The sequence below is a fragment of the Chenopodium album genome, chromosome 7 (genome assembly GCF_948465745.1).
Source record: "Chenopodium album chromosome 7, dcCheAlbu1.1, whole genome shotgun sequence".
In the NCBI taxonomy this organism is placed as follows: domain Eukaryota; kingdom Viridiplantae; phylum Streptophyta; class Magnoliopsida; order Caryophyllales; family Amaranthaceae; genus Chenopodium; species Chenopodium album.
This window is the reverse complement of record NC_137840.1, coordinates 77,902,088-77,916,565: the sequence shown is the minus strand read 5'-3', so window position 1 is coordinate 77,916,565 and position 14,478 is coordinate 77,902,088. Positions and strand designations below refer to the sequence as shown.

The 14,478-nt window shown below is 34.0% G+C and overlaps 2 protein-coding genes across 2 annotated transcripts; both read left to right on the top strand.

The window, feature by feature from the left end:
* The first annotated feature begins 1,944 nt into the window (after window positions 1-1,944).
* Window positions 1,945-4,595, top strand: LOC145638696 (sucrose transport protein SUC1-like). The gene is made up of 6 exons (XM_081689682.1): window positions 1,945-2,355; window positions 2,858-3,310; window positions 3,430-3,735; window positions 3,855-3,918; window positions 4,025-4,068; window positions 4,210-4,595. Exons 1-6 carry the CDS (start codon window positions 1,945-1,947, stop codon window positions 4,351-4,353), a joined length of 1,422 nt encoding a protein of 473 aa, XP_081545808.1. The 3' UTR covers window positions 4,354-4,595.
* An 841-nt stretch (window positions 4,596-5,436) lies between these two features.
* On the top strand, window positions 5,437-14,174 carry LOC145639780 (embryogenesis-associated protein EMB8-like). The gene is made up of 14 exons (XM_081691103.1): window positions 5,437-5,978; window positions 6,065-6,154; window positions 7,075-7,136; window positions 7,688-7,788; window positions 8,069-8,158; window positions 10,043-10,165; window positions 10,969-11,046; window positions 11,367-11,452; window positions 11,587-11,635; window positions 12,552-12,608; window positions 12,714-12,844; window positions 12,927-13,010; window positions 13,455-13,524; window positions 13,605-14,174. Exons 1-14 carry the CDS (start codon window positions 5,716-5,718, stop codon window positions 14,052-14,054), a joined length of 1,734 nt encoding a protein of 577 aa, XP_081547229.1. The 5' UTR covers window positions 5,437-5,715; the 3' UTR covers window positions 14,055-14,174.
* The last annotated feature ends 304 nt before the right edge of the window (window positions 14,175-14,478 follow it).

The following is a 14,478-nucleotide window of genomic DNA, read 5'->3' as shown; positions in this document are numbered from 1 at the left end:
TCCTGAGTTTCTTAAGGAACAAATATCTAAATTTGTCTTACTGGACGAAAATAATTAGGACATCATGCACATTTGTCTCACAAGTACGACTACTGTGATATTAGTTTATCTCGTTAAAATTGTCCATATTCAAAGCAAACATCACAACTTTGGAAAAAATAGTCAAGTTGGTGATATCCTTAAAAGGTCAGCGGAATCCTCTAACAGAACGAATACGCCGCTTTTTTTTTTTTTTTTTTTTTTTTTGTCTTCGTGGTGAGAATAAAGTGTACCAGAAATACGCAAATTTCTTCATCGAATGGTAGCGCCTTCGGTTTTTTGAAAAAATAAACTCTTTTTTGTAATAGTTTTTGTCCACATGATGATGGCAAAGAATCAAATAATGTTCTATTGTCGTCGTCTTCATCACCCTCATCATTGTCCAACATGGGTCCCCAAGGCAGGATCATCAGTCGCATCAACTAATTGACAAAAATGATCATCCTCTACCAAACGATCGAATACAGTAAAATTCTCAACAATCACACGAAAATTAGGATACCGTTATTTTGATTTATGATGAGCCATGTTGATAATTGAATTTATGTCAATATTATACCTTTTTGTCATTTTAGAGCAATCAATTTCAATTTTATCCCCATCATAGTTAGTTTTTGTAACATCGATACAACCCGTATATTCATACTTGTCACGTGCAATATTCTAATCTCAATGATTCCCTTGTACACTTCCAAAGACAACACAAATCTTTAATCAGATTATTAACCCTATTTATAATAGATTTTCCTTTAAAATTTGTATGTCCTTGAATAAAACTTAAAATTATGTAAGACATCGATATAGTTAATAAGATATGACATTTTCATAAAACAAATAATATATTAAAATTTTTATATAACATAATTTTATTTTTAAATTAACAAATTACGTGAAACATGTATGTATTAGTTATGCATAAATATATAATTAGAAAAACTAAATTTCAATAAGGTTATCTAAGTTCAATTTAATTCCTACATATTTAAATAATGTTTAACAAGATTAGTTGAGTTTAAGTAAACTTGATAAGTTAAGAAAAGTAAATATCAAATGAATTAAAAACTCATTTAATTCAAATTTTGTTTACAAATGTTTTGTACTACTTTTTCGTCAATTATGTAAGTCTTTTTCTAATAATTACATAGATATATAAATATTAGGTGATCTATAGTTTTCATCATATAATTAATATAAAACTTCTTGAATATGTGTTAAATAAAAAAGGAAATGTGTGTATTAAAAGTGGGAGTTTGTTTGCAATCATAGTGTGATGGAATTATTAATAGAAACCTTCACCCCCTAAAAATTAAATGTTTATCCAAATGACACCTCAACAAAACCCAAACAAAATAGTGGTTCAAAGTAGAAAAAAACGTAACACTCCTATAAAAATGTATTAGTTACAAGTTTACCTAGTGAAAATAATTTCTAAAACAAGATAATGTTAGTTTCACTCCTCTTTAAATAGAAACCATGTGAGTTTAATTTATCCAACTAATTCTTATCTATTTTCAGTACTTAGATGCCCGTGTTTATCTCCATTATCACTTATTTTCACTATTATATATTCGCCTTAATTCTCTTTATCTTGACACAATTCAATTAAAAACAACATTGTTTATATCACAATTCATTACATTCTCTATTCCTCATCTAAATAACATTAAATCTACGAAAGATTTACCATATACAAGTTGCGCCACGTACATCAATTTACAACATCAAGATTGTCTATAGCCAACAAATAGCTAACCAATACTTGCGTGCATTCAATTTGTACCATACAAAATTACAACCTATATAGTTTCATTTTAAGAAAATTTATTTTTGATTATTACCAAGTAAAATCAAATTAGCTTGGTTAAAATGAGTTCATCAGATGAGCCACAAGCTGTTGAAAAACACATGCCAACTGAACCAACACCCATATGGAAGCTCATAGCTGTGGCATCCATCGCGGCCGGGGTGCAATTTGGATGGGCACTACAACTCTCACTTCTCACCCCTTACGTCCAACTTCTTGGTGTTACACATACAATGTCATCCTTAATATGGCTATGTGGTCCGGTTTCCGGTATTGTCGTTCAACCTACGGTTGGGTACACTAGTGATCGTTGTACCTCGAGGTTTGGACGTCGAAAGCCTTTTATTACTATTGGTACCACGTTGATCTGTCTTGCTGTGTTGTTGATTGGGTTCGCAGCTGACGTAGGCTATAGTTTTGGTGACAACCTTCAGAAGAAGACTAAGCCTAGAGATGTTGTTCTTTTTGTTATTGGCTTTTGGATCCTTGACATTGCCAATAATATGGTTCAGGTATGTCATTACAAAATTTTCTATTATCAAATTTAATGTCAAATTTTATTTTATTTTATTCCTGATCATAAAGTTATCAAAATCGAAATTCTAAAGGTTTTCATAATCAAACATGCTAGATCACATTTGACATGATTGATAAATTTATGATCATTTATTAAGTATCATTAACATTTCAATATAAATTTCTAATAGATCTTATTAATTTGATACTAATTGTTCAGATTTCAGAATATTTACCCAATGAGTAATTTACCTAGACGAAACAGATCAATTGATTAATATAAATATATATATATATATATATATATATATATATATATATATATATATATATATATATATATATATATATATATATATATATATATATATATATATATATATATATTAATCTGAGTTGGAATGCGCTATTTTAACTTATTTTACATTAACAAAAAAAGTGTATGTGTCTAGTACGCGATATTATGATTAATAATGTGTATTGAAATGGTTATTGCAGGATCCAAGTAGAGCATTCTTGGCAGATTTATCAAAACATGATCATAGAAAGATGAGAATGGAAAATGGTTTCTTCTCATTTTTCATGGCAGTAGGCAACGTCTTAGGGTACGCGGCAGGATCAGCCTCAGGCTTGTACAAATTCCTCCCTTTTACAAAGACGACCGCCTGTGACACATATTGTGCAAACCTCAAAACATGCTTCTTAATTGATATCGTTCTACTCGTAGCTGTAGTTGTGATTGCTCTTGTTGCGGTGAAGGAGCCTCCGGTTGAAAGAATTTTTGATGATGAAACCCCATTTTTCATCCAAGTTAAAACCACCTTTAAGAGTCTTGGAAAGTCTATGTGGTGCCTTTTCATTGTTACCGCCTTTAATTGGATTGCTTGGTTCCCCTTCTTGATGTTTAACACCGATTGGGTTGGTCTTGAGATCTATGGTGGTAATCCACAGGTAAATTTTATATTCCGACTTTAGTTATACCACAAGTACATCTTTTTAAGGATACATATTATAATATAACACGTAAAACATTTGTGTAACGTTACATTGGTGCATTGTTATATATGCAGGGAAATCCCGGCGAAAAAAGATTATATGACATGGGAGTAAGGACAGGAGCATTAGGACTAATGTTGACAGCATTGTCACTAGGATGCATGTCACTTTGCATAGATCCATTGTCAAAATTATTAGGGGGTGCTAGATATACATGGGGTCTAGTCAATTTTATCTTGGCTGCTTCTTTAGCTGGTACACTACCACTGACTAAAATGGCTGAAAAAGCTAGAAGGCATAAGCCTCTTCATGCTGCTCCTTCTCCTAGCATCAAGAGTGGTACTTTAGCCCTCTTTGCCGCCACTGGTATTCCACAAGCAGTAAGTATTACTCCCTCTGCCCATAAAAACACTCTATATCATTTAGCTTGACTAAGTATATATTGCATACTCTCTTTATCTCGAAATATTAAACTTTTTACATGTTAACTTTGTAACAGGCTACCTATAGTATTCCATTTGCATTGGCATCCATGTACTCATCTGACAACGGTGCTGGCCATGGTAAATTTAATTTCCTTGTCTTCTATATTTTCATAAAAAAACATCAATGAATTGAACGAATATATAACTTGGGGCTAATCTTGTTAATTTCATTTATTTTTCTCAGGACTTTCACTAGGATTGATGAATTTGGCAATTTGTGTACCACAGGCAAGTTACAATAAGCCCATAACCCTTAAACATATATCAATTTTGATAACGAGTGCCTACATTTGTTGCATACAAAATCTATACTCGTAGTATACAAGACCTACTAAAGCTGGACTAACTCAAAATTTCTACCTATTGCAGATGTTCGTGTCATTAATAAGTGGACCATGGGATAAAATATTTGGAGGAGGGAACTTACCTGCGTTTCTACTTGGCGCAGTCTCAGCAGTGATCAGTGGAGTCTTAGCTCTAACTATCATACCTCCAACAGCCGGCAATGCATGATACATCCACATTTTTTTTCATTTTTATTTTTATTCTTTTCTGGTTTAGTCCATTTTGCAATCCCTAATTAGGGTGAGGGTAATTCACTCCTCTAGTGGGGTAAATTTATTCACAAGGCAAAGTTACTTTTAACTGTGTACAGTAGAATCACTTACACAGACAATTTTTGTTTGTACTTGCTACCATTTTAATTATGGTCTTAGCTTGATTACAATGAAATAAAAATAAAAATGATAACTTTTTTTTTTTTGAGGTTTTAATCAAATTTGAATTGTTCCAATCATTTAAATTAAGTTTTGTACCTTTGATATCATTTATTAGTTAGAGTAGTTACTACTTTTTAATCATATTAAGTTTTTGAAAAATAAAGGCTTATCCTTGACATCATTAACAAATGACAAGACAAATGTATTAGAGCAACTAAGTAAGGGTTTCCTTCCAACTACAACTATCATACCAAGATTACCAACACTAAAATACTAAATATTATATTAGATGTGACATTACAAACCTATTAACTTTTTTCCAATTTAATCAGCAAACCGTTCTAATCAACAAAAATACAGTTTTAAAGATAAATCAATGCATTGAAATTGAACAAGTATGCATTAGTTCAGGCAAAATATACATAACTATTGGTTGGAAAACTTGTCATTTGTCATTGTGATACATGGTGTTCTTACTCCAAATTGAGAAGGATTTCAATGTGACCTTGTAGGCATGTGCCTTAAAAGCCATAATTATGTAGCTCCCATCTAAAGTCTCTTAAAATCTTAGAGTTTATAATATTTGAACTAGAAAGAATGACATTCCATTAGTTTTTCACTAATGATAAAGTTTGAATCAAATAAGGCAGATAATGTAAATGAAATTCGATCACAATTGCAGAAGCACTCAACATCTTTGAAATTCATACTCAATAATCTAAGCATATATTTGACGTAGAGAAAATCACAAAAGGTGAATAATGTAAATGAAATTCGATCTCAAATCTTGACCTCCAATACTGTAACACCAACTTATCTAGCCGACTTATATATGATTTTATATTCTGTAATCCATTGTCACCGTCCATAGAGAATTTCAAGTCCATGAATCATATGTGAATCCAATCAACAATCCCAAATTCAGAAATGAGAATACAGTTACAAGTAATTGTCAACCACCCAAACTACCAATAAAAAGTGAAATTCAGAAAAAAGGAAATCCACCAAAGCTTTTTTTTGTCTTCATTTGCTTCATTTCCAGTTTCTCATGTCCATCAATTTACTTACTTAACTACTACTATTATTAAATCTGGAATTAACAATTCCAAATTCCCAATTGCAATTCATTATCCCCAATTTCTAGGGTTCTTCAATCATGGAAAATTCCTCCCCAATTTCTAACTTCAATTCTCACTCTCCTTATGAACTAATATTTCAAGCTCTTCTGATGATCCCAATTTCTCACTATTTCATCGGATTTGCGATTATTGTTGCGGTAATATTGTATAATTTTGTGGAATGGCATTTGATTCGTGACATTTTAACTGGATTTAGAGGTCAACCAATCACCTTAACTTTCAATTCCGAATCCAAACTTTATGAGGGAGTTGTTTCGAAGTGTCGAATTTTACATGGAAGGTTTAATTTTCGATAATTTTGATGATACAATTTAATTAGGTTTTGGTAATTTGTGATTAATTTGTTGTTTTCTTTTTGTTTTGCAGATATTTGGCTACTCCTTGGTTAGCTAGTCCTCATATTCAAACTACTTTTTTGAACTTTTTTGGAAGGCCCCCTGTATTCAATTATAGAAGGTGATTTTTTTTTTTATTTATTTTTTTTTAAAAACATTTATTTTAGGTGTACTAAATGATTGCTAATGATGTTAAAGATGCATTGTTTTGTGTGTTCATTGGTTGAAAGATGCTAGGATCATGGTTTTAGAGTAACAATATTGTTGTGAAATTTATGTTGATTAATGTGACAGTATTTTTGTGATGATTATGATTATATATTTATCACACTCTTGGCTTCGTTCCTGCCGAGTGAGGACTGAGGAGTCTTATGTACATTTCATTTGTGGAATGATTGTTTGTTAGTTGGGAACTTCATACTTCGTTTTCTTGGTAAATGAGTTGAGTATGATGTTTGTTTCTATTAAGAAACAATTTGAACTGAGGAATAAAGAGATGTCGAGGTCATAATATCTAGAGGTGCGGTCCTCCCTGGAGTTAAGTATGATCAAGAGTGAAAAAAATGTTACAGCATCAAATACATCAAGAAGCTATTGTGTTGAGAAAGATGAATTCAGGCCTAGAATAGATATAAAACTCAACAACTTCCTGTGAAGTGCTGTCTGCTTGTTCGCAGCCTTAATCTTATTCCCTTTACTCCATATAAGTGTGTTTTTTTTTATTATTATTATTATTATTATTTTTTTTTTTTTTTTTACACTCTAGACATATTAGAGTTTTTTTGTACACTTGACATGTTTCATTGTGTTTTTTTTTTTCCTCCAGGATTATTTTATGTTTCTTATATGTTTAAGTGATTTGGTTCTTTCTTACCCCTTCAAAAAAAAAAAAAAAAAAAAAGTAATCTCGTTCTTTTTTTTTTTCTCTCTTTTTTTGTAACAAGCATACTCTTTCTCCATAGGGTACATGAGACGTATTTTTTTAGCTAAGTTTTGAGGCTTATAATTGCTAATGATTTTCACTTGTCCTTTTAATGTCAGACAAATGTTTCGTTTATCTGATGGTGGAACAGTTGCTCTGGATTGGCTTATGAGTTCTGATGGTAATCATACTAATTTAAAATCCCTGGACTATGTATATTTAGAATCAAAAGAATTTAGTTGAGCTTTGTTTGCCTTGCCAATCTGCCACTCTTTCTCCCTCAGTCCTGTTGTGTTTCTGGATGTCTGATTCCCCTATATTGTTTCCTTTGGATGTTAGTTTGTGCATAAGATGAGATTGTGTTTTCTCTATTGTTCTCCTTCTTGCATGGTTGTTCCACATTTAAGCCTTTTTTGTGGTCTCTGTTCCATCGTCTGTCTCCTTGTGTATGCATGGGGATATGCTGGTTATGTGTGTTTCTGAGAAAGTCCAAAGACATTTTTGTGAGACTAACTTGTTCAAAATCTTCAAATATAGTGTGAGAAAAGTCCTTTTTGATTCTTTTTATTAGTGCTGGAGTTTGGTGATTTAGACTGTAGTGCTTCATGCTTGTACTTTTTATGTACTTGAGTTAGCCCACTCTGCTGATTTCCCTATCTTCTGCATTGTGTTGTATTTCTTGGTGTAAAAGACATGCATATGGGCTGATAATTGTCTCTGTTAATTTTTCAGTGATGGGGCATGCAGTTTACATTGACAATGTTATTCCTAAAGATGATAAGACTCCTATTGTACTTGTAATCCCAGGTCTAACAAGTGATTCTAATTCACCGGTAAGTTGTTTATCATATTTAGCTGGTATTGAAGACGATTTTAATACGATACCTCTTTGGCGGGAGATGTTAGAATTTTTAACTTTTTAATAGTTGTCATACTTGTAAGAAGCATAGCAAATTCTCATGCAATAAACTAGAAAATGCATAAACTTATAGATATCATAGATTGTATCTACGTGAACATCTATGATATTTGCCTTCGTAAAACTCCCTTTTTTCAGTTGTTATTATAGTGAAATGATTGATTCAGGTTTGCATCTGTTGATGTTTTCCACAGTACCTGAAACATCTTGTGTACAACACTGCAAAATGTGGATGGAATGTTGTTGTAAGCAACCACAGAGGTCTTGGTGGTGTCTCTGTCACTGTGAGTATTGAACAATGTTCCCCCCCCCCCCCCCCCCCTTTTTTTTTTTTTTTTTCCCATGCTAGGATCTTTGATCCACAATCATCTTCCTTTTTTTGCTTTTGTTTTGTTGTTGTTTTTTTTTTAATCTCACTTTGTAATTTGAATGGCATTTCAATTTGGAGGATGGTGGTGCTTCTGTATTTGCTTTTTCAGCAATTTGGCAATGATATATAGCTTGAAAGAATTGCTTATAAGAAATTTGGCGGCAATGAATGTGCTTTATAAGAAATTTGGCAAATGGCTTAGAACTTGTGAAAGTGTGATGATAACACCCATTTTCTTTGGTGTAATCCAAAGAATGGGTACTACGTACTAAGCATGATTTTGGCAGTTTTATCTATTTTTTTTTAAAAATTTATATAAAAATTACGAAGTATATTTTTTATGGGGACGAAAAGTGGAAAATTGAGTAAAATAGGTGGTAATTTGAGGTAGCCACATAGCTTAACCGAACTCATTCTTAGCTTCTTAGGACTTTATACACCTATTGTTAGGATTGTTATGGTTCCAAACCAACTCATATGACCCTAGGGGATATCCCACAAATTCATTTCAATTTTGGAAAAATTCTCGAAATTGACTGGAAAGCGTGGATGATAGGCTTCCGTTTAACAAAATTTTAAACTTTTCCAATCCTACAAAGGAATCACGTCGGGTGCTTTGTATGGACCCCAAGACACCATGGGAGTCTATTTGGGTGGTTGGAACCATCTGTTTTGCCTTTAAATTACCAATTTAACCTTTTACAACTTATGCTTCTTTTCATCAACTCAAGGCCACCCCGAGAATCTATATGACCAACTAGTGGTCAACTATGGTTCCAATCAACGTTATATGACCTTGGGATGCATCCCCTACAATCTCAAGAGTTTTCGACACCAGGTCCTAAAACCTTCAAATTTGGTCCAATTTCATGGATTATAGCCTTCAGTTTGGATAATTTTTTACTTTACCGAGCTCGGTAAGAAAAATGATTTGTGTATGTCCCACGGACCCCGTAATACCTCGGAAGGCCATTTGAGTGGTTGGAACAATCCACTCTGCTCTAAACTGTCAATTTTGCCTTTTATGTACACACATCCCTTAATTAACTCAAGTCACTATGGTCCTTTTTGTGATTGACTTATTTTCACATTTGGTTCCAAACAATCTTATATGAACCCAAGATGCATCCCTTACCATCTCGAAAGTTTTTGACACCAGGTCCGAGACCTTTGAAATTGGTGTGATAGCGTGGATTAGCCTTCAGTTTTGGATATTTTTCAATTTGGAGGATGGGTATGGCACAATCATCTTTTGCATATGCAGCTACTTAAATTTGTTTCTCCATTTTGTAAGATGAATGGCATTTTAATTTGGAGGACGGTCATGCTTCTAAACTGGCTTCATAAGCAATTTAGCAATGATATATAGCTTGAAAGAATTGGTCATGGTGGTCTACTATTTCTTGACTTGTATTCGATGTCTTTGTGGATGCTGATTGTAGTATTGAATTGCATGAAGTTAAAAAAGAACGTAATTCTCATGATTTTTGATTCTTTCCTGTTAATGTTGATTTGTTTTAAATGATTCCAGAAACAATAGAACTGATTGGTTAATGGTTACACCCCATATAATGTCAACAAACAATGTTATTTTTTGGTATCTCTGCTGTCTACTTGACTTATTTAATGATCTTGTTGCGTCTGGTGCACGGTCTCACTTTATTTCAATTCTTCTCAACTTGTCTCACTCATTAATGCGCTGTTTTAAATGGATCTAGCTGTGCCCTTCCTTTCCCTCTTTTCTTTTGTTTGTGTATATATCTTAATTTTAACTAATACCTATATGGCATTGTTTCAGTCTGACTGCTTCTATAATGCTGGCTGGACAGATGATGTTCGCATAATCATTCATCATCTACATCGTGAATACCCAAGTGCTCCACTTTTTGTTGTGGGAACCAGCATTGGAGCCAATGTTCTGGTATGTCTGTTTGGAACATTTTGTCAATTGTTATGATTTTTGTACATAGATTTTAGTATTCAAGTGAACTCTTATTTTCTTGATAATTAGAAGCCCCTTAGAAATATGAAATTTTCTTTGTAAAATAGTCACCTTTATACTTAGTATAACAAAACTACCTGTGCTCATACTTTTCTCCTAGGTAAGCAACCTCATTTTTCATGCATAACAAAACCTGATTGGCTTGTATAAACTTTCTGCTTCGTTTATCTCATCTCTGAAAGGTTGCTGACGGTTATTTTGTCATGCAGAACACCTTATGTTGGTGCTTTTTTTTTTTTTTTTTTTTTTTTTTTTTTTTTTTTTGTAAAATAGGTCTATCTCATTGAAATTTGCAATGAGGGTTCATAGTGGCAGAAGTACATCAAATTCATGTTGCTTTCAGCTTGAACCTGCCATTTAGTGTCATCATTATTTGACTACGTTCAATTGTAAAATTAGGAAGATTATCATAGTTTTAAGGTATCTGATGAGTTATTTCATTCTAAACATATATGTTTTCCTTTCAACTTTGAAAATTTTGGATGTAAAAAACTTACCTTCTAGATGCATTGAAGATGTTGGAAATATTTGCCTTCTATTTAGCTTATGCTTTTTACATCTCTTGTCATATGTCTTTTCCTGTTTTAGCTTTCCTTTTTTTTTTTTTAATTTCTTGGTGGATGATAATCATAAGATTTGCTTTGTCATCATTTTTAGGTATCCCATTTTACCATGAATCTTATATTCCATTCTAGTATCAATGAGATTTTAAATTATTTCAGGTTAAGTTCCTTGGTGAAGATGGGGAAAACATTCCAATTGCAGGTGCTGTTGCTATTTGCTCTCCTTGGGACCTTTTGGTAAGTTCTTTTTCTTCTATTGTACACATTTTATGTAACAAAACATCATAATTCACTTGGTGGGTAGTTTACTTGCACAAAGTAGAAATGCAACTTTAAGCCTTCCCCAAATCCCAACTTTAAGCCTCCTGGTGGGGCAAGCCAGTGTGCCTCTCTCCTATAGTCCTATGTGGTTCTTTAGCTTCATATTATGTGGTTTATTGTCCCTCAATTGTCAATTCCATTGAATAATTTTTCATTGAGTAGCTTCCCCTTACAATATTTACTGCTTATTTTACATCAGTACCTGTCTCTTCACATCTTATTGTGTCCTTGCACAGATTGGAGACCGGTTCATTGGTCGCAGACTTGTCCAGAAATTGTATGACAGAGCTCTTACCATTGGCCTGCAAGGTTATGCACAGTTGTATGTCCTTTTAGCTACTTCAGTGTGATCTAATTATGGTTTAACTTGTGGTTTGATGGTGTCCAAAGCATCATGATGATGCATTGCTAAGAGAATATTGAATATTGACTTTGTTCTGCCTGCTGCCTTTGCAGGCATCAACCCCGCTATTCTCGACTTGCTAATTGGGAAGGAATTGTAAAGGTTTGTATTTCCAATGAAATTAATTAAAAATATCTATGGTAGTTTTCATGAGCCTAAGGGATATGATCGTATGAGAGCTATTAGTGTTAGTACCACCTTGTATTATCCAGATTTCAGAGTTATAGTCTTCATCATTAACGTTGAGAATATTCTTCATGCATCTTCTCCTCTTGTCTACCCACTGTTTGCTGTTAGCCTGCTGCTCTGCTGATTCTCTTAATTGGCTTGCAAAATTTTGATCAAATATTAGGCTATGACAAACTGTCATCACTCATCACTACCAGAAAGCTTCTCATCTGAGTTCTTTTTCCTTTTTAAAAATTTGTCAAGCAAGGACTTAAGCTTATGCTCTAGTTCACATTTTCCGTATCTCCATGCCTTCATAATATTATAACCAATAGTCATAAGTAATTTATATCTTGACCCCCATACAGATCTAAATCACCCAGTGCCTCTTATGTAGCGGTTTATTATTCCTTGCTATAACTGCTCATCATCATTGTGTGGTGGCAGCAATTAAGCAATGTCTTTTTGCCTCTTATGTAGCAGTTTAATCATTACTTGCATGCTACCAAAAAAGATAGCTTGGCCTCCTATCTTTTCTTTCAAGATTTTGTATGCTTGATTGTTCTTTCCTTCACCAACCATGCATTTGTATCTTCTGGAGTGAATGGTAATTTATTTTTTAGTTTTCCATATTGTGTAGTTGATCCCAGCTAACAGAGTGGGTTGACCTTGTGTCATAGACACTTTGGTAATTAGTGTCTGCAATAAGTGTGCATCTGGATTTGCTCTTTATTTTGATCATTTGACGGTTTAAAACCCCGGGGAGTAGCTCTATTCAATGGGTTTCCCGATTTTAATGACATAGTTTGTCACTCTTTACTGATAAAATTTCTTTTTGCGTGTATGATAGTCCCGCAGCATCCGAGATTTTGATAATCACGCCACCTGTCTTGTAGGAAAGTATGAGGTAGCATTTTCTGTAGAGTTTATTTCTCTAGCTCTTACGTATTTTTTTACATTACCCCGTCCTTTTGTCTGTCTAGCTACTGAAATCATCCAAACGCGTTCTCAGACTGTCGACACATACTACAGGCGAAATAGCAGTACTAATTATGTGGATAAAGTAGCTGTTCCGCTACTCTGCATTAGTGCTTTGGACGATCCTGTTTGTACCAAGGAAGCCATTCCATGGGACGAATGCAGGTCTTGTCGGCTATCATTCTGCCAATGAGTTTGTGACTCTAGTGGGTTGTAGTGACTTATTTTTATTTACATGTTTAAACAGGTTAAATAAGAACATTGTTCTAGCAATGGCACAACATGGTGGACATCTTGCCTTCTTTGAAGGAATAACTGCTTCCAGCCTCTGGTATTCAGCTGTTGCTCAATTATTACAATTTAATAATTTTGTACGCTATTGCTGCTTCTGAGAAAATTATGAATTATTTGACTTTGAGACTCTGGTTAGCCAAATCCCACTAGAGCTGCCCCTTTGTCCGGGTGGTGATGTGTAAGTCCTGTATAAGAGTGCATTTACTCCTTTTTGGGCCTCCGTTACATCAGGGAGGGGTATAGGTTTGGAGGAGGCTGTGCATGCTGTTAGTTTGTTATGTACAATAAATTTGGAAAAAGTATTGAAAAAGGTCCTTGTGTGTCGCATTAAAGCTGACAGAGGGGGAGATAACAGCGCAAAATTAAAAATGTTATTGGGTTAAAAGTTGCATCTAATCAGGGAGGGGTGACGTTCATGAGGGATAACTGGATAACATTTAGGCATTGCTTGTAGACTTGATGAGCTTCTGCATATCTGCAGGTGGGTGAGGGCTGTCACCGAGTTCCTGGGTATCTTACACTCGAGCCCATATATGCATAGACAAAATAAGGTGAATTCCTTTTATCTTGGGTTCTTATCTTGTCTATCATACTTTGTTGTTCCATTTCTTATAATTTTGTCTAATTTCAGGTGCAGATTCCTGGCCCAATTCCTCCGTCGGAACCTTCAATAGACCAGAGTCCATATATAAGTGTTGCAGAAGATGGGATGGTTGCTGCTGTGGCCAATGAACCAACAAGAACTGATGAGTTTGAAGATTCCTCCGAGATTATTAAACCAACCATTGCAATGGCTAAGGAGGACCGAGATCAGCAGTTGAGAGAATCAGTCCCAAATGATGTTCCTTCAGAAAGTCAAACCCATGAACAGAAGTCCAGCACCTGCAATGCATCTTGTCACGGTGCAACTTCTCTTATTAAGCGGCGTTTGGAACAGCTTACTCGTCATTCTAAAAAATCTATATGGTTGCTCGCTTATGTGGCAATTGTTACAAGTTGGCCCTTGGTGGGTTCAGCATTCTACTTCTTTTTCAAAAGGAAGATTAAGAACATATCGCCTTCCAGACTACAGAAAAAATAATGACTCAAGCTGGTAACTATTTCCAGAATTCTGTACGTGTCTTAGTGGCTTCTGTAATACCTGCATTTTTAACATGCTGATTACATTTATAAATTTATTTATATACTCTTATTTGCAATATTTTGGTATATCTGATATTTTGTTATTTTGCAATAATTAAATCTATCTGTGCAAATGGTTATTTTGTAGCCTGCATTTTCTTATTGCAAGTACTGCAGCATGACAATCTGCATTATGTATCATCAAAATGTACCTGTGTCCTGGCCCCAGCTTACTGTATGTATATACGTAAGGTTGCTGAAATCGGCTTCAACTTTTGTATGGTCTCTCAGTTACTCTTTCTCCAGGATATGTCGGCAAACCTACTCTTTATCTTTTTGAAGATCATGGTCTCTTTTGGGATTAATCTAAAACATTCGTGGTC

Excerpts from the sequence above, each read along its gene's own strand:
- LOC145638696 (XM_081689682.1), top strand. The coding sequence starts at position 1,945 with ATGCCAACTGAACCAACACCCATATGGAAGCTCATAGCTGTGGCATCC. Across the intron at positions 3,736-3,854 it reads CCACTGGTATTCCACAAGCA|GCTACCTATAGTATTCCATT; the intron begins GTAAGTATTACT and ends ACTTTGTAACAG. Across the intron at positions 3,919-4,024 it reads TGACAACGGTGCTGGCCATG|GACTTTCACTAGGATTGATG; the intron begins GTAAATTTAATT and ends TATTTTTCTCAG.
- LOC145639780 (XM_081691103.1), top strand. The coding sequence starts at position 5,716 with ATGGAAAATTCCTCCCCAATTTCTAACTTCAATTCTCACTCTCCTTAT. Across the intron at positions 10,166-10,968 it reads GCATTGGAGCCAATGTTCTG|GTTAAGTTCCTTGGTGAAGA; the intron begins GTATGTCTGTTT and ends AAATTATTTCAG. Across the intron at positions 11,636-12,551 it reads ATTGGGAAGGAATTGTAAAG|TCCCGCAGCATCCGAGATTT; the intron begins GTTTGTATTTCC and ends CGTGTATGATAG.